The 19338-nt window shown below is 38.3% G+C and overlaps 1 protein-coding gene across 4 annotated transcripts in view; it reads right to left on the bottom strand.

Annotated features, from left to right (window-relative positions):
• LOC125175599 (cell surface glycoprotein CD200 receptor 1-like) overlaps positions 1-19338 on the bottom strand; it is a 146860-nt gene that overhangs the window by 115582 nt on the left and 11940 nt on the right. The window contains exons 2-9 of one of the 4 annotated variants that reach the window (XR_007155892.1): positions 14991-15059; positions 11746-11805; positions 8520-8840; positions 8153-8401; positions 6457-6562; positions 5874-5919; positions 4701-5208; positions 4120-4178 (exon numbers count right to left, since the gene is read on the bottom strand). Coding sequence is in view for 3 of the 4 variants with exons in the window: in XM_047876301.1 (XP_047732257.1) it covers positions 5068-5208; positions 5874-5919; positions 6457-6562; positions 8153-8401; positions 8520-8840; positions 11746-11805; positions 14991-15059 (992 nt within the window). In the remaining variant the exon portion in view is untranslated. Of the gene's footprint in view, positions 1-4119; positions 4179-4227; positions 5209-5873; positions 5920-6456; positions 6563-8152; positions 8402-8519; positions 8841-11745; positions 11806-12954; positions 12989-14990; positions 15060-19338 lie in introns of those variants that run through there. The other 3 variants (XM_047876301.1, XM_047876302.1, XM_047876303.1) reach the window with 3 other exon arrangements.

The following is a 19338-nucleotide window of genomic DNA, read 5'->3' as shown; positions in this document are numbered from 1 at the left end:
TAAGCAGGCTTCACACTCAGCATGAGCTCAACAAGGGTTCGATCTCACAACAGTGAGATCATGACATGAGCCGAAATCAAGATTCAGACACTTAACCAACTGAGCCATGCAGGCACCCCATTAATAAAACATTTTTAAAGTCATGAGAGAGAAATACACATGTACTGTCATGTCAGTTAAAATGACTGACCATACCAAGTATTGATAAAATATGCAAGAACTAGAAATCTCGGACATTGGTGCATGGATTGTAAAATCGTATGATCATTTTGAAAACAGTTTGGTTATTTATTTATTTATTTAGGTAGTTAGTTTATTTACTTTGAGACAGAGAAAGAATGCATGAGCAGGGGAAGGGCAGAGGGGGGGAGGAAGACCAAGAGGGCTCTGCACTGTCAGCACAGAGCCTAATGAGGGGCTCATACTCACAAACCATGAGATCATGACCTATGCTGAAACTAAGAGTCGGATGCTTAACCAGTTGAGCCATCCAGATGCCCCAATTTGGTAATTTCCTTAAAAGTTAAACATCTGCATACTGTATGATAAAACTAAACCCTTCATAGCTTTTTACCCAGGAAAATAGAAGTACAGGTCCACAAAAATACTTGCACAAGAATGTTTGCAGCTTTATTTGTAATAGCCTAAAACTGGAAAAAACTCAAATGCCCATCAACAGGTAAATGGATAAACTGTGGTATGTCCAGACAATGAAATAGTAATAAACATAATTTTTAGTAATAAAAAAAGAATTATTAATGTGTGAACTTCTCTCAAATAATTATGATAAGTGAAAGAAGCCAGGACTGCCCCCCCAAAAAGGAGTACACATTGTATGATCACATTTATATAAAATTCAAACTAATATATAGTTATAGAAAGCAGGTCTGTGGTTGTTTGGGGAGGAAAGAGGGAAATAGTATGGGTAGGATTACAAAGAATAAGAAAACTCAGGGGTGATGGATAAGTTATCTTGATTGTGCTGATGGCTCACAAATGTAAAACTATGTCAAAATTTAACAAACTGTACCCTTGAAAGATGTGCAGAATTTAACAAATTGTTATATCAATTATACCACAATAAAGCTGTTTTTAGATGTTCTGAAATAAAGCAAAAACACTAATACATATACTACAATGGATATCTTTTAAACTACCAAGGGAAAAGTATGAAAGGAGGAAAAATATTAGCCAATCCAGCAAGGCAGAGTAAGAGAAAAAAATAAAACAAGGCAGGGGGAAAAACATACGAAATAAGACATATAAGACTGTAGAAATATGACCAAATATGTAAGTAACTACAACAAATGTGTATGGTTTAAATTCTTGTCTTAAAAGTTAAAATTTCGGAGTTAATAAAAAGCAGCCATATCTGCTTTATTAAAAAGCTGTAGCTCTTTGTAACAGGTATACCTAAAATAAAATGTCACAGAGAACTTGAAGATACAGAGTCAATGGCATACCAGGCAAATACTAACCAGTGAAAGCTGGAAAAGATGGACTGGGCAGCCAGGGAGGTAAGTGGTTCACATTTCCCATCAATAGAGAACTCACCATTCAAACACAAGGAATGCAATGAGCTGATGGTCTCTAGCGGTTAATGGCTTCAGGATCCATTTCAGCTTTTTTTTTTTTTAACGTTTTAATTTATTTTTGAGAAAGAGAGAGACAGAGTATGAGTGGGGGAGGGTCAGATAGAGAGGGAGACATAGAATCCGAAGCAGGCTCCAGCCTCTGAGCCATCAGCACAGAGCCTGATGCAGGTCTGGAACTCGTGAACTAGGAGATGATGACCTGAGCTGAAGTCCGATGTTCAACTGACTGAGCCACCCAGGCACTCCTCCATTTCAACTTTTGAGTTGAGGCCATATCCTTCCCAGACAATGACTATGCATAAAGGCACATTAGGGTTTGGCCATTCCTGCTCTTTTAAGATACTTCATACAAGTCATCTTTGCTCCAGGGCTTCTCATGGGTTTGGCGAAGAATTTGGCAGTTCTGTATGTGATCTGAGGCCCTTGTATCCTGCTCCCTCTCCTTTCCTTTCACAGGTTTGATTCAGATCAGCAGCAGGGGCTGAAGGCTTTGCCTCCCCTCTCCTACTTCCTGCCCCTTTCATCTTTCACAGGTATAAGCCCTCTCTCCCAATTAACCTTTACTGCTCCTAACTCCATCTCAGCCTCTGCTTCCTGGAGAGCCTGTTTTAGTTTCCATGTTTTTCTGATTCAGCGGATCTAAACTGCATTTGAGTGATCTATATAATTTTGTATTTCCTCACATGATTCTGATGTTCAACCGCATTTAGCACCCCTGTAATGGAAGACTTTAATACAATCATTTCCTGTACAATGTAATTTAGCATTATACACTATCTTGAAGTCTTTAAAGTGTCATTTACATGACTGTTTTGACATTAGCAAGTTAAGATGTAAATACAATTTTGCTTTGCTTTGTTTTTTAGTAATATTAAAAGAGATATTTTTGAACCCATTTAACTGTGAGTCTCCTCCCAACCAGGGATGGATGAAGAATTAAGAAAAGGTCAAGGACAGGGTCATGGTGTCTGTTGTGTGCACTACTTGGTAATACTTATATGGGGAAACTTAATGGACTGGTTTTGTTTTTGTTTTTGTTTTTGGCATAGTCAAATGGTGTCAAAATGGTTTGGTCAAAATCATGTGACAAATGTCGTTACATTAGTTTTACCTCCAAAATAAAGTAAAAATCTTTTTAAGTATAAAGCCTAGTGTAGCCAAAATGTCTGGAGGGAGAAAAATAGTGACAGAAGAGCTGTTATAAGTGTTTCAAATAGCATAACTGAAGAACAGGTGAATTTTGTTTCAGTTTTTACCATGATGAAAATTTTTAATGTTTTTCCTACTATGGAGAAGCAGACTGATTTTTTCATAAATTTTCATAAGTAAAAAATGTTTTTTGTAATATTAAAAACAATAAATATATACAGTCTTAATACTATGTTCCACAGAAAAATTGAGGGGAAGGGTCATGTCATCCATTAGGTATTCTCTTAGCATATGAACCAATATTATGGATACCCAAGTTCTTCAAAATGTAAATTTAACTGCTTATATAATCAATGAACATCCGTTATTTGCTAAATACTTCACAATAAAATGTACTTCATTAAACTAGTCAACTTAGATTTACTACATCTGCAAAACTATTAGGCATTAGCTATCAAAATCTCTATTGACGTCAAATGAGTTCAGAAAGCTAATTCATCATGTGTTTGCTCTCATTCATGCTCTTTCCCATAAACATGACAGAAAAACGTAAATCCAGTTTTGTTAAATAGTGTAATTTTTATTATAATCTTACATCACATTAGTTACCTGGTTGATTGAAAACAAGAAGTGGTAATCTTGCATACTTGGAAATGACAGTATATGGAAAGACACATTCAAACACGGTTGAGGGGAAAGTAAATTGATACAATTTGATGTATCAGTCAATAAAAAATGCACAAACCCTTTTTTTTTGTTTGTTTTATTTTGTTTTGTTTTGAGTTGTATTTAATTTATTTTTTAATTTACATCCAAGTTAGTTAGCATATAGTGCAACAATGATTTCAGGAATAGATTCCTTAATGCCCCTTACCCATTTAGCCCATCCCCCCCCACAACCCCTCCAGTAACCCTCTGTTTGTTCTCCATATTTACGAGTCTCTTATGTTTTCATCCCCCTCCCTGTTTTTATATTATTTTGCCTTCTTTCCCTTATGTTCATGTGTTTTGTATCTTAAAGTCCTCATGTGAGTGAAGTCACATGATATTTGTCTTTCTCTGACTAACTTCACTTAGCATAATACCTTCCCGTTCCATCCACGTAGTTGCAAATGGCAAGATTTCATTCTTTTTGATTGCCGAGTAATACTCCATTGTATATATACATACACCACGTCTTCTTTATGCATTCATCTATCGATGGACATTTGGGCTCTTTCCATACCTTGGCTAGATGGCCAACCAACACATGAAAAAATGCTTAACATCACTCATCATCAGGGAAATACAAATCAAAACCACAATGAGATACCACCTCACACCTGTCAGAATGGCTAACGTTAACAACTGAGGCAACAACAGATGTTGGCGAGGATGTGGAGAAAGAGGATCTCTTTTGTACTGCTGGTGGGAATGCAGGCTGGTGCAGCCACTCTGGAAAACAGTAGGGAGGTTCCTCAAAAAATTGAAAACAAAACTACCCTACGACCCAGCAATTGCACTACTAGGTATTTATCCATGGGATACAGGTATGCTATTTCGAAGGGGCACATGCACCCCAATGTTTATAGCACAAACCCTTTTGACCTGGTAATTCCACTGAGAGAAATTACTGTATAAATATACTGAAACAAATATAAAGAGATATATCCATAAGAAACATTCTATGTGGTATTGGTTATAACAGCAAAACATACAAACAAAGCTTAAAGCAATCTAAATGTCTATCACTAGGGCTGTGGCTATTTAAATTATGACATAACCATACAATGGAATGTTTTATAGCTATTAAAAAGAATGAGGTAGCTCTGCTTGTATTCATGGAAAAGATCTCCAAGACCTATTATATTATAGCTTTCTATCAGTACAGAAGAGCATCACGGTATGTTCCCATATGTATCTTGACAAGGATATGGGTATATATGTAAAGTCTTATAAATGTACACACATACATACCTTCAGCATATGTATGTACACAAAATTTTCTGGAGGACACATAAAAGCTGTTGATTGTTGTTCCTTCTGCAGAGTTCTTTCTTGAGGAAACTCAGTTTTCATTATCTACTGTACTTAAGCAATTAGAATATTTTATCATGAGCATTTGCTTTCTTTGTAATGATATCAGTTCTTGAAAGGACTAGTTAATAGCAGCTCACATTCTAAAATATCCATTGTATAAGTAAGGATATGGAAGCACACACTTTAAAAGTCTCTATGTTCTCAGAATCTTTGAAAAGCTAATCTCAAAATAGGTTTTGCATTGTAGAACACCAAGAAAATAAACATGGTAGCTGTACTGTATCTTTCTTCATTTGACCTAGTGCTAGATTCCAGTAATGTATGAAGTATGGAGACACAGCCCATCAGCTTCATTTTGTAACACCTCAGACCTCTTCACCTGGCTCACGGTATCATAAAGTGGATTGTTCTTCTCTGTGTAGCTGGCATAGGGCTGCATTTCATCCTAAGAAAGAACTCAAAGTCAAGATCAACTCAAAAAAGCCAGAATCATTTCCTAACTGCTCCCCACAGCTTTAGTTTCTACCAATAGTGCTTGTATTTGTATCTCTGGGCTTACATGGACATAAGAGAAAGACTTTTTTCTATTATTTTATCAAAAACTGTGTTGATTATGTAGGTCTCAGTGTCAGATGAAAAAGATTGCGTGAAAGTAGGAACGGAGAGAAATTGAAGTAATACAAGAGATATTTCAAAGGCGAAGGTCAAAGACTTGGTAAGCTACTAGTTGTGAAATCTGGAGCAGGATAGGATTTAAGACCAGGTAAGAGGAAAATGATGATGGTATTGAGAAAGGGAAGTCAAGGATTAGAGATGGTTTCATGGGGGAGGAAAGAACGATTCAGTTTTTCTAGGATTACAGGCTAAATGAGGAAAACATTCTGTGTTTTATAAGATATAGTTCTTGAAATGAAAAAATGGTTTAGGGTGCATATAAATAGTAACATGGTAGATAATTAACGAAATAAGTATGCCTGACTATTAGCATCATAAACTTAGAATTTTTACTTTCCAATTAAAATACTAATGATGCAAATTACAAACTATGTGGCTATATTTTCAGACCATGTGATGTACACGTTTGAAAATATTCTTTTAATATTATCTTACCTCCTCAGCAACTGAATTAGCTTCTCTTTTTTTTAATTTGTATTTTCTATAAAAAAATAACAAGCTGGAGTCAATGAAGGAAACATCATTATTTAGATTGAAAATGGGAAAACAAAAAAGTATACTATTGACAAGTGTGATTCATTTTTTGATAGAATTCAAAATAAATCAGAACTGAACTACCAGAAATAAGAATGCTGCTTTTAGTTAATACATGTAGACAAGATAATTCTGGATGCTGGGATGAGGATGAAATTATGCAGCAGAGCTTGATATACTGGAATAAATGTGATACCTCCATTTTATTACATATATTATTATAATCCTTTACTGATGTAAAAATTTAGCATATGCTATCTCTCCCAAGATCCTGTCCTAAAGGGCCTAATTCACTGTGCTTGCATGCCTAAGTGACCAAGCAAAATCCCCCCTGTCATTTAGAGTAGTCCAAATCTAACGTATTTAGGATGTGCTTCTTGATTATGGGAGGTTGGTGTTAGCATATTAATCTCACCTATCAGTTCCCAATTTCTGACCCCTTCTAGCCCAATAAAGCCGAGGAAGAAAAAACATCAGTCAATACCTGCAGACACCGATTTTCCAAAGGCAAAAAGATCCCAAAATGACCAAGATAATCAAAACAGGCAAGATGATATATACAGTTTTGACGTATACTGCTGACTGGACTCCTGTAAATATAGACACAAAAAATATATGGTTTATCTGTGGTGCATCCGGACAAGGGAATATTATTTAGCACTACCAAGAAATGAGCTGCCAAGACATGAAAAGACACAGAAGAAATTAAATGCATCTTACTAAGTGAAAGAAGCCAACTGAGAATGCTACGTTCTGTATGATTCCAAGTACGTGACATTCTGGAAAAGGCAAAACTATGGAGACAGTGAAAAGATCAGGGGTTGTTAGAGGTTAGGGTGGAGAGAGGGAGGAATAGGTGAAGCCTGGAGGACTTTTAGGACAATGAAACTACTCTGAGTGAAACTACAATGGGGGGATCCCTGCCATCTGCACAGTTACCAAAACTCACAGAATGTACACCTAGAGTGACCCTTAATTAAACTATGTACTTTGAGTGATAATGTTGTATTACCATTGGCTCATCGACTATCCCAGGTGTACCTGGGTGGCATAAGTGATGGAGGCAGGGGAGGAGGGTGTGAATGTAGTGGGGCAGAGGTTATACGGGAACTCTGTGATTTCCACTCAATTTTGCTGTGAACCTAAAACTTCTCTAAAAACTAAAGTTTATTGAAAATAAATATATATATATACATAAAAGTATAATATATATGTGTATATACATATACACATATATATGTACATATATAATGTTTCAAAGATGTCTCATAGTTCATGAAATTCACTTCTGTGATTTTATTGTAAACATTTCTGAGCCATTAAGAGTCCAAATAATGGTTAATAAAGTTGCTTTATCTGTTCTGATCTTAAGGTTTCTGGCAAGACATCATCCTAAGTCAGGATTTTGTGGCTTTAAGGATTCATGACTGGTGAATTCATACAGGACAGATATGGAAAGTAGATTTCTTGGTAAGAGTAATAGCAGGGTGTTTCTCGTCTCCACAATTCAGAAATAAATGGGGAGTTGTAATGGAGGTAGTTGGAAAAATAACCTAATTCTGAGGTCACTGTTCTTCCAGGGCCTTGAAACTGACTGAATGCATGGAGGCAAATTTCCATCATGTATTAAACGCTGTCAGCCATATAAAACTCAGTCTGACAACAAAAGAAGTCACCAAAGGAATTGCCAGCTCTGAGAGGCAGTGATTTTAAGACCTGGCTCCTGCTGTTCCCTGAATGGGTCCCCCAGCAGAGGGAGGTGAGTGGAGACTAAGCAGCCTGCCATATGAGTGACTGGATCCTTCTTAAAAAGCATAAATATTCATTTAAAAATACACTTTATTCTTCTCCTAAAACCATAAGTATTATTTTAATAGTACATTCACTACTCAAGGCAAGTTACTACTTGCACAGAACAGAAATAATTACATTTAATAATTTAAATTATTAAATTATTTTTATTATAATTATTAAAAAGTAAACATCATTTAAAATATGGCTTCTTAAAACAAACTTCTGCATTAGTCTTCTGGACATAATTCTGAATGGTGGAGAAGAAGGACATAAAAAAGGGGCTGGAGAAATTATCCTTGAGTGAAATTGACCATACACTGCTTTTTCATTCTTCCATAGCTTTTCTGAAGGAATGAAATCATCATACAAAAGCTGGAATTACTAACCTGAATTCCTCTCAATGGACAGACTCCTGTTGCCAGTCAGATGGGACACAGAGCAGGACACCTTAGACACCCGGTGGTCCTCCCAGCGGCACGAACTCTGGACGGTCACTGTGTCATTGCCCAGTGGCTCTTCCACAGTGTGACAATCTCCCCCTGGGGTCCAGGAGATCTGCGCCGCTGGCTTCCCTGCAGCTGCCCTACACACGATAGTTCCATTCTCAAGTTGAAACAGGGTCACCTCGGGGGGCACTGCAGAGATGCAGGGGAAAATGCTTCAGTCTTAACACACGGATATGGAATAGAGAGTGACATCTGTTTCAGTCCAAATCTGGTTTTCTGACATCCCACAATATACGATGCTCCTTACCTAACACTTTCAGGTGATATCCATGAGAGAAATGCCCATGAGTTGTGACCACTTCACACCTGTAATATCCATCATGAGTGACGGCCACTGGATCGATCTGAAGGGCGGGATTCCGATCAGGTCTGGAGTCCCAGGATATTGTCTCGTCACTACAGTTTATGGCCCTGGTCTCATTTGTATCTTTCCTGTAGGCTCTGGTGCAGGAAGGCTTGTCTCTGAGGATTATTTCCCATCTTACTGTTACCAGCACAGCTTTCTGGGTGATCGGAGGGCAAGAGAGCACAGCCTTTGTGTCCACAGGCTTAGACAGGGAAGTGTTTGCTGAACACACACACAAAGCGAATGATGAACGAAAAGGGTGATAAAGAAATCCATGTTAAGTTTTCTACAACGTATTCCATAATGTATACTAGAACATGATTTTCTATGCACAAAATGTATATAACATATTAAAAGTATTCCAAAGATAAACCCATTTTCCCCTATATTATGCGTTTTTAGATAATCTATATTTATTATATGTGTTAGAAATATTTTAAGGCCTGGGGCCCCTGGTGGCTCAGTCAGCTGAGTGACTCTATTTCAGATCAGGTCAAGAGCTCACAGTTTGTGAGTTTGCACCCCACATCAGGCTCTGCACTCACAGCACAGAGCCTGTTTGGGATTCTCTCTCCCTCTCTCTCTGCCCCTTCCCTGGTCTCTCCCTCTCCAAATAAATAAACTTAAAAAAATTAAAGAAATTTTTAAGGGCTTAAATTTGATTCAGAAGTTTTGATATGTATGAAACAAACAAAAAAACACCATATAAAATTAATGGACAAAATCATTTTTTCTAATATTTCGGCCATAGAGACTATTAGGTTTCTCTAATAACTCAAGCTTCTCAGGATAAAAAGTGGAAAAGTTGAGCCAGGACAAAAATTTTCTCTCCTATGTTTCAGTGCGAGACAATAAATCACTTAATGTCTGAATGAAATGCCTATCCCCAAAGGTGGGAATTAAGACAAACATAAATATAAGAAGCATGTGGTACTTTCATTATAAATAGCATGGTATTCCGGTTGACCAAGCTACACAGTTTTTGAGTTGTTTTTATTTGGAGAATCACACAGTCATAAAATCAACAAGATCTTCCATCCTTCCAACCCTTTGAATCACATGTATCCCGCCAAATAGTTCGCCTGTGAACTTAGCTCACAGATTCTGTGTCTGACTTTCTACCTAATTATGAGGAATAAATGGAGAAGTTCACTCCTTCTGTCCATCTTTTGAAGTAAAAATTAAGCCCTGCAACCTACAAGTATTCTGCAATATATAAGCTCTGGCTCTCCCACAAACCGACATAATGTGTCCATGGCTGGGAGGGGTTTGCTGAGAGCAGATTGGGGGCATCGCTTGGGACGCACCAGTGACGCAAGTGAGTGTCAGGGAGCTCATCACTCTCACATGAGCAAAACCAGCTGAGAGGGCAAAGCTATCCAGATGGCGCTTGTGAGTGCTAACCCCTGCAGTTGAAATCTCTCCTCTCCTCTTCTGGTGTCACTTGCTTCTTGCGTGATGGACTCACGCCCTTGCATTTCACAAACAAATCACAATCCCATAACTATGTGAAGCAAGGGGGAGGATTTGAAAGCAGGTCTAAGAGAGCAGTTAAATCCATGACTTAAGTGGCAACCCGCATGCCCAGGGAAAATGCACCTTCGCCAAGGTTATAAATAAGCACGAAGGTGGCTGCTTGGAGAGCAGCTAGAGGTGGGTGTGGGTGAACATTCAGGTGCTCAAGGGCAGGATGCTGAAGATGAAACGAGAAAGGGAAAAGGCTGGTGAGGAGGACGTTGTAAATGTTTTTTTGTGTTCTCAGGGGTTTGCACCTCTGCTTGTGAACAGTCTAAGGTTTTAATATTTTGCCCGCTATTGAGCCTCAAGAGCAGACTCTATTCTTTTAAAGGAAATTACTAGATAATCAAATAATCATACGCATTTTAACAGGAGCGCTGTCTCCAGAGAAGTGGCTCCCAGGGTGAGGATCACAAGCACCATGGGCAATCTCTGTTCTTTCACCTTCCTCTGCTCTAGGACCCTCCAGCAATCCCCCTTCACCTGTTATGGGACTTGTGTGATTCCTGTCAGTCACCCTTTCTTAATCCTTCTCTTTCTCTATTCACACCTGTTGCAATAATTTACTAGTGACCAGTCACTCCCCCAAACTCAGTGGGGTTGGCACCTGTCTAACAAATATAATCTTCTCACAGCCCTGTGATCAGCTACCACAATTTCACCTCCTGGATCACAGGAGAATAGCAGGTGGATTCTCCTATTGGCTCCAGAACCAGCAGTCACTTTCCAGCTTCTCTGCATCCTGTGTCTATGACTCTCCTCCAGGCTCCTCCAGCCCTTCTGCACACAGACCAATTCCTATGAGATTTGGGGCTTTTCCTTTCTGTCCTCACTGCCATATCTTAGATTACGACCCCATCACCACACACCTGGATTCCTGCAGAAGTCTCCTGACATCTGTGTCCGTCTCAAATCTCTTCCCTCTTCAGTTCACACCTGACCTTGCAGCAGGTCCAGGATTCTGGGACACGGGTGTGATCCCCTCCATCTAACACCCCTCAGAGACCTCTCCCTGCCTGAAGACAGCACTTACATGTCCTTGTGTTGCCTTTGAAAGCCCTCTTTTGCAGATGGACTCACCTTTGCCATCTTATCACCCCTCAGCCGCCCGCACACTTCACAAAGAAAACACCAAGCACCACTGCATATCTGGGTCTTTCCTCACATCGTTCCTGCAGACTGGGGTGGCCTACAGACCACTCTTTGTCCACGAAAATGCTCCTCTTCCCCTAAGAGCCATTTCACTTGATGTGAGTGCTCATCTCCTCCGTCAAATGCCATCTGTGCTGACATCTGGGCTCCCCCTCGAAATGAGCCCCTTAGGGCGCTCTGGTGCTCTAGCTACTCTTGTTTGTCCCCGTGTTCCCCACATGGCCTAGCACAGTGCCTGACAGGGAGAGCTTCATAATCCTTGGGCAGAATGTGCACTGCCTGGGGGGAGGAGGCCCGGGTCATTCAGGGTCCCTCACACCTCAGCACTCAGACCACCATACTCTTCAACCGGGCTCAGGATGGCCCCTTGACCAGCCCACCAACTGTGTTTCAAAGGAAGTTCAACACTTTCTCCCTTTAGTTCTGGCCTCTAGAAAAAAATTAAAAGACATATTACCTTCCACAGGAAGTATGAAACTTCTCTGTTGTCTGTCCATAAGTGAACTGTTTGTTGAAGCTAGAAAAGGTTGAGAGAAAAGTACATGAAAGCAATTTTAGAGACTTAAATGGAGTGCAAGCCACTGTTTATCCACATCATACATACAACATGACAGAAAATTAGTTAACTGTAACCTCATTCCACAAAAAGCTTTACAAAGAAGAAATTAGAAGTTATCCCATCATTATGTGTAAAAAATAAACCAAATCTCCACTGACAACTCCAAGTTCTCCCTCAATGAAATAAATTTCCCATTTTATTTTTACCATAAATGGTATCTCTTTCCTTCTTTCCCTCTTGCCTTCCTTCCTTCCCATCATTCCTTCTTTCCTTCCTTTTCCCTTGACTTAAGTGAAGTGTTGAGGGCAACTAATAGGACTGATAAGAATAAGAAAACTGCAATGAGTGCCCCCCCGCCCCATCCCTAGCTAAGGGAACTGTCTGGTATTAAGGCCACCATGACCGGCCAAGGTTAGTTCAGTATATGAGGGATTTCTCTCATGGGCGTTTTGGCCTCTACAGCCCTGAGAACTGCTCCTATTTTAAAGATACAGACTGTTGTCTATGGAAAGTTCAAAGAATTTAGTCGTGGTTGATACCTTTAAAGGGTTTTCTTGTATCCTTTGGATTTTACTTCATATGCCCTGTAGACATTGTTACTTTTAGTGATAAAGTACATAATGTTCATGCTATAAACTGTTAACTTTTTACCATTTCACCGGCCTCTCATTTTAGCCATCTTGTATGGGAATATTAGCAAGTTAGTTCTTAGCAGATATAACTAAATCCGTGTCTGGATCGTATGGGATTCTGTTAGAAGAGCCTGGTCTTGCCTTAAGTGGTGTTTTCATAACTGATTTGAGAGAAGTTTTCAAGCATTGTGTTGAATGATCTCCCAGTAGGCTGGAGTGTGAAAGAGACCTCTGCTGGGGCGCCTGGGTGGCTCAGTCAGTTGAGCATCTGACTCTCCATTTCAGCTCAGGTCATGATCTCACAGTTCATGAGTTTGAGCCCCACAGCTGGCTCTGCACTGACAGTGTGGAGGCTGCTTGGTATTCTCTTTCTCCCTCTCTCTCTGTCCCTCCTTGCATCTCTCTCTCTGCCTCTTTCTCTCAAAATAAATAAAAAACTTAAAGTAAATTAAAAGAAAACAAGAAAGAAAGAGACCTTCTGGTTAATAAAGGTATTCCAGTGAGTGGAGGTGCATGGAGAAATCTGCCTCTAGAATCAGATACCAAATCCTCCTACAATTGAGCAAAATATGCCTCCTTCCAAAGAATGCCCTGAGAAGAAATACCAGTCAATTACCCCTGAACTTCTCATACCAAAGATAAAACCCACAAGTTCTAAGGTACTCTTAAGTGTGCAAAATAATTATTTTCAGAAGAGGGAAAAAAATACTTGTTTTCACAAATATTCCTGATTATTTTTATGATGTTGGAAATACTTTTTAAGTTTCATTAATTGTTGATATAGAATCCTTTAGTTTTATTATCTCGACTGGCAGCTAGTTGCCATAGAAGGCTGATTTCATATCAAGTATCACATCTTCACTGAAAATAGAAACCATTCTTACGCGGTCTTCCTTGAAGCTCTGTATACATCAAAGTAGCAAAATAAATGTGTCAAACTTCTGATCAATGAATAGTCCTGTGATTTCTTTCTTTAATTTCTTTATCTGAAACCAAATTTTTCCTGGAAGTTCAGAAAAGTTATAGTTTTCTGGGCACCCGGGTGGCTCAATTGGTTAAGTGTCCAACTTCGGCTCAGGTCATGATCTCACAGTTCATGAGTTCGAGCCCCACATCAGGTCTGTGCTGACAGCTCAGAGACTGGAACTTGCTTCGGATGATGCGTCTGCCTGTCTTCTGCCCCTCCCCCTCCTCATGCTCTGTCTCTCTATGTCTCAAAAATAAATATACATTAAAAAAAGATTATAAATTCACATTGTTAATGTCAGAAGTCCAATTTAACTCTTTCACAATGTGGTGTGTGTGTGTGTGTGTGTGTGTGTGTGTGTGAAGAGAGAGAGAGAGAAAAATGTGAATTGTGTTCTTTTAAATATATCTATAGTACAAAAGTAACTTAATTATTCATTATGTTAGTCCCTTCAGGCTGCCTTAACATATAATAACCAACGTGGTCACATAATACAATAGAAATGTTCCCCCTTATATTTCTGGAAGCCAGAAGTCTGATTCAAGGGGTCAGCAGAGCTGTGTTTCTTCCAACAGCGCTAGGGAAGAATCCTTTCTTGCTTCTTCCAGCTTTCGGTGGCTGCTAGCAATCCTTGGTGTTTGTTGGCTTGTAGATGTATCATTTCAATCTCTGCCTCCTTCTTCACACTGCCTTCTTCCTATGTCTTTTCTCTTCCCTTCTGAGGACCCTTGTCATGGCTTTAGGGCCCAACTCTCATCCAGGGTGATCTCATCTCAAGAGCTTTAGCTTAATAACATCTTCAAAGACCCTTTTTCCGAATACGGCCACACTCACAGGTGCTAACTGGATATTTCTTTGGGGGAAGAGGGACGCCATTCAACCTATCATTTTGGGGAGGAGGCACCATCTATGCATTGTCCCCAACCCTTAGATTTATAGTTTATATAATTATTTTACTTATACTTTTTAAAATATATTTTACTCTGTAGTTGACCTGAAACTGAAATTTTCTAGATAATGAGTAATTGAAGGAAATTAGAAAGTATATTTTTAAGTCCAGGAATGCATTTCCAGGAAAAGCTGGAAATATTTTTCAATGAAGTAAGATATACAACAAAAATAAAATTTTAAAGTAAAAATTAAAAAACTAACTGTAATGGCAACTTTGGGAGACAGTAGACCTGGGTGAGGAACACAGAAAATAAATTACTAATATCTGCTAAGACCTAATTTTTTAAATCCATGTTTGAAACATAATAACTTATGTTTTAAAAATTAAATGAAAAAATTTTTGATATGCCATTGGTCCGTTTAGGGATCACATTCTTGACTAATAAAGCATATTCTGTATTAAAGAAGCACAGAAATAATTTTAGAATGAAAAATTTAGGAGCACTCTTAAATAATAAAATAAATATTTGTTTAGACAGGTTTAGACAATACAGTCCATAAATATGTACAAGAATTCAAGAACCTAAAACATTAAAATTATGCCAACATCAAGCTCATGTCTAGTAGAATTGTCATTAAAAGATGATCATTACCTGCACTGTCATTGTCCTTGCTCATTTTTGGTCTTAATCCATTGCTTGGTGTAACCAGGGTTCTCATTTCTGCATTGACACATTCCAAAAAGACAAATGGGGTAATCAGAGGAATACACATTAGTATTTCTGACTCCTACTTAAAATCACACTTTTTTCACATTCTTCAGGCCATGTTTGGATTGCAGTTACCAATAAAAACATAAATTATGACAGGCAAGCAAGTCTCAGAACAGTTTGCCCCAGGATGAATTTTTGACCTGTACTTCCTACCTGTTTGGCATACCCCTACCTTAGATCCAGAGTGTCTGCACCCTCCTGTCTTTACATTCAAGTCAAAGTATTTTTTTAAATTTTGTTTAATGTTTATTTTACTTTCTGAGAGAAACAGAGAGAGAACAGGGGAGGGGCAGAGAGAGAGGGAGACACAAAATCCGAAGCAAGCTCCAGGCTCCGAGCTGTCAGCACAGAGACTGATGTGGGGCTCGAACTCATGAACTGTGAGATCATGATCTGAGCCGAAGTCAGTCACTTAACCGACTGAGCCACCCAGGCACCCCTCAAGTCAAAGTATTTCTTCATTCTGGCTTATGTGCATTTAGTCTTCCTTCAATTGTGAAGAAAAGGGGTGGGGGAGGGTACTATGTATTACAGATTGTTTAGGCACCATTGAGTAGTTCAAGAAAGTTTAGTAGTGATATATTCATTGGGTTCTAGTATGGAACAAAAAAGGATATTTCTAAGCATTGTTGTAATTACATCGTAAAGACAACTGTTAAGTTCAAATTTTGCAAGGCAAGCTCTAAGTGGGAATTGCCAATAAACATTTTTTTGAGCGGCAACTCCTGGCAAAGTATTCACCAGGCATAGAAACATCATAGTAAACAATGCCCTCTACTCTCCAAGAGCTTAAGTCCAGATGAGGAAGCAGCTATGTACATAATTATAAGGTAAAGTTTTCAGAGTGGTGACAGAAGTATACATAACATCAAGGAGTTAAAAAGAAGAAATGTTTAAGAGAGCAAGGGTAGGAGATTAGGGAAGACTCCCTACAACAGATGATATTTGAACTGCATCTCAGTAGATGAAGAGTTCTGCAGGAAGATAAAAGGAAATCTTTTTGCACACAGAAAGAAAGTCATTTAGAAGAAGATATGAAGCCACATGGGATTTTCAAGGAATTACAAATAGTTCAGAATTGCCATTAAGTGAGAAAAAAACAGATGTATAATTAGAGTTGAGGTGAGATAGTGGCAGGTTCTCACTGTGGAAGGCACAAAATGCCTAGAAAGTGTTCACAAGGAAATGATACACTTCTAGTACATCTACAGTAAATGTACCTGATCGGCAAAGAGACACATTTTAGAGTAAAATTTAATGCACAGTGTTTTTCTGGAGAAACTTTGAATCCACTGCTCCCATTAACGACCATTTTCTTCAATAAAACATTGTTTTAAAATAACAATTTTTGAACACTTACACTAGGAAGAAACTTGGGATAACTAGCAGATGTTATTTATTACAGCCTCTCCATGCTGACAGGTATTTTTAACCTCATTTTACAGATAAAGAAATGCAGACTCAACAGTAATGAAGCAGTTTGGCCAAGGCCACCCACCCAGCTTGTCAGCTGCTCTGATTGCCCAATTATTCTTATGCAACTAGGTCCTACCTCAGTGTATAGAGAACAAAGGCTGGATCCTAAGAAATGCGCTAGGATAAATACACTACCCAAATCAATCCAAATTAAGAGAGTTGAAGAAGCAAGCCCAAATCATGTTGTGGGGAAACACTGAGAGACAAAGATCTGAAAGAGCACATCAAACGACAAGTCCATGGAATTAAGATTATAATGGCATATGAACACAACCATTATGAATTCTGGATCTGAATGGAAATCGTTAAACTAAGCAGGAGGGTCGAAATTCATGGGCCATCACTCCCTCAGTAGACTGTAAGCTCCAGGAAGGTAGAGAGTTTCATCTATGTTTTTCTTTCCACATGCTTAGATGAGTGCTTTGCACAGCTACCTGGCATGTAGCTAGCTCAAGCTGCATTAAAAAGATAAAAGTCAACACAACTTTATAGCAAACTGTAAGAAGATATGGACAGTTAGTTTGCAGAAAAAGAAGTACAAAAGTCTCTTAGTCATATAGAAAGATACTAAACATTATTCATAGCAAAAGAAATGCAAATTAAAACTATACAGAAATACCATTTCTCGCCTATTATGCTGCCAAAGTCTAAAAATTTGACAATACTTTGGAGCTATAGTGAGATAGGCATGTCGATAGGCTCATGGGAATGTAAAATGTTACAACTTCAACAGAGGAAAATTTGGAAAAATATAGCAAAATTACATATGAATTTTTCTTTTAACCCAGCAATACCAATTGTCAGGATCTATCCTAAAGATACACAGGCAAAAGTATGAAAAGAATATATGCACAAGACTCTTCATTACAACATTGTAATTGGGAGATTTTTAGAAGTAACTCAATGGCTATTCATTGGGGATTAGTGTTCTAAACTATGGTACATCCAGAAAATGAAGCATAATGAAACTTTTAAAAAGAATGAGGGGTAGCTAGGGGCTCGTGGATGGCTCAGTCAGTTAGGCATCTGACTCTTGATTTCAGCTCAGGTCATGATCTCATAGTTAATTGGGCTCATGCTCATGGAGCATCGGGCTCCATGCTGATCAATGTGGAGCCTGCTTGGGATTCTCTCTTTCCCTGTTTCTCTGTCCCTTCCTCACTCACACACCCTCTCTTTCTCAAAAATAAACAAATAAAGTTTTCCTTAAGTTTAAAAAAAAAAGAACAAAAGAAAGCTCTATAAACTATTATGGCGTGATCTCCAAGAAGTATTGTTAAGTGAGAAAAGCAGGATACATAAAATTGTATATATTACACTACCATTAATCCCATGGGAGAGATACATGTGTGTTCTTTCTTTCCTTGCTTATAATTTCAAAACTAAATGGATAAAATGGGAACAGGAATAGAAATAATATGTCTCTGAATATACCTGGTTTAATAGATTTGACTTTGGAATCAGGTAACCATTTTACATAATTAGAAAGCGTAACCAAATATTTGGGGCATCTGGGTGGCTCAGTCAGTTAAGCATCTGACTTTGGCTCAGGTCATGATCTCCCAGTTCATGGGTTTGAGCCCTGCGTTGGGCTTTGTGCTGACAACTCAGAGCCTGGAGCCTACTTTAGATTCTGTGTCTCCCTCTCTCTCTGACCCTCTCCCATTCACGCTCTGTCTCTCTCTTTCTCTCTCTCTTTCAAAAATAAATAAACATTAAAAAAACTTTTTTAAAGAAAGCATAACCAAGCTATTTGTAAGCACTAAGATTATAAAGCAAAGTGAAACAAATGTACCCAACTGCATTTGTTAGAATTGGTTGCATGACCACATAGAGAGCAGCTATTCCAACTGACTTTCAAAACACAGCAATTTGACTGTGTGCCTCTATTAGATTTTAACTTAAGGATAAATTGCAAAAAAAAAAATCTTTAATTATCTCCAATAATCATATTGTTGGTGATAGTAGAAACTACACTGGAAAATATCTGGCAGTTTTTTAAAAAGTCAAACATGTGGCCACCATATAACCTGACCATTTCAATCCTAGATATTTGCTCAAAAGAAACGAAAATATATGTCCCCACAAAGACTTGTGCATGAATGTTCATAGCACCTTCAATCATAATAGCCAAACCTGGACACGACCTAAATACCAATCAACATGTATACGGAGAAATTGTCCATACACTGGAATAGTACTCAGTAACAAAAGGAACACACAACATTGATGATTCTGAAACTCATTCTGTTGAATGAAACAAGCAGACACAAAGAGAATACAGTATACACCACACGAAAGAATGTTACTAACATAAAATGCTAACTCATCTGTGGTGCCAAACAACACATCAGTGGTTGCCTGCAGATGAAGACAAAGGCAAGGATGGACTGCAAACATACATGGAAGAATATCTGGGGAACAATGAAAATGTTCTGTATCTTGTTTGTGATGACTCACAAACTGTAACTTTTGAATAGATGCACTTAATTGTACACAAATTGCCCCTCGGTTTAATTAAATACAGTATCAGAAACATGAGATTTTAACACATGTAACATTAGAAGATGCATCCACACAAACAAACACAAAACAAAATGCAGGTGGAAAAACCCTTGACACTGAAAACAATGTTTAAAAAAAAAACAAAACTTTTCCATCTAAGTCAAAAGCATCAGTAGAAATAAGATTGTTTTGTGATTTTAGTACAAATGAAACCTCTTACTCACTTTGAGCACCAGAAGTTTCCTTT

The sequence above is a fragment of the Prionailurus viverrinus genome, chromosome C2 (genome assembly GCF_022837055.1).
Source record: "Prionailurus viverrinus isolate Anna chromosome C2, UM_Priviv_1.0, whole genome shotgun sequence".
In the NCBI taxonomy this organism is placed as follows: Eukaryota; Metazoa; Chordata; class Mammalia; order Carnivora; family Felidae; genus Prionailurus; species Prionailurus viverrinus.
This window is presented reverse-complemented; position numbering and strand designations above follow the sequence as displayed.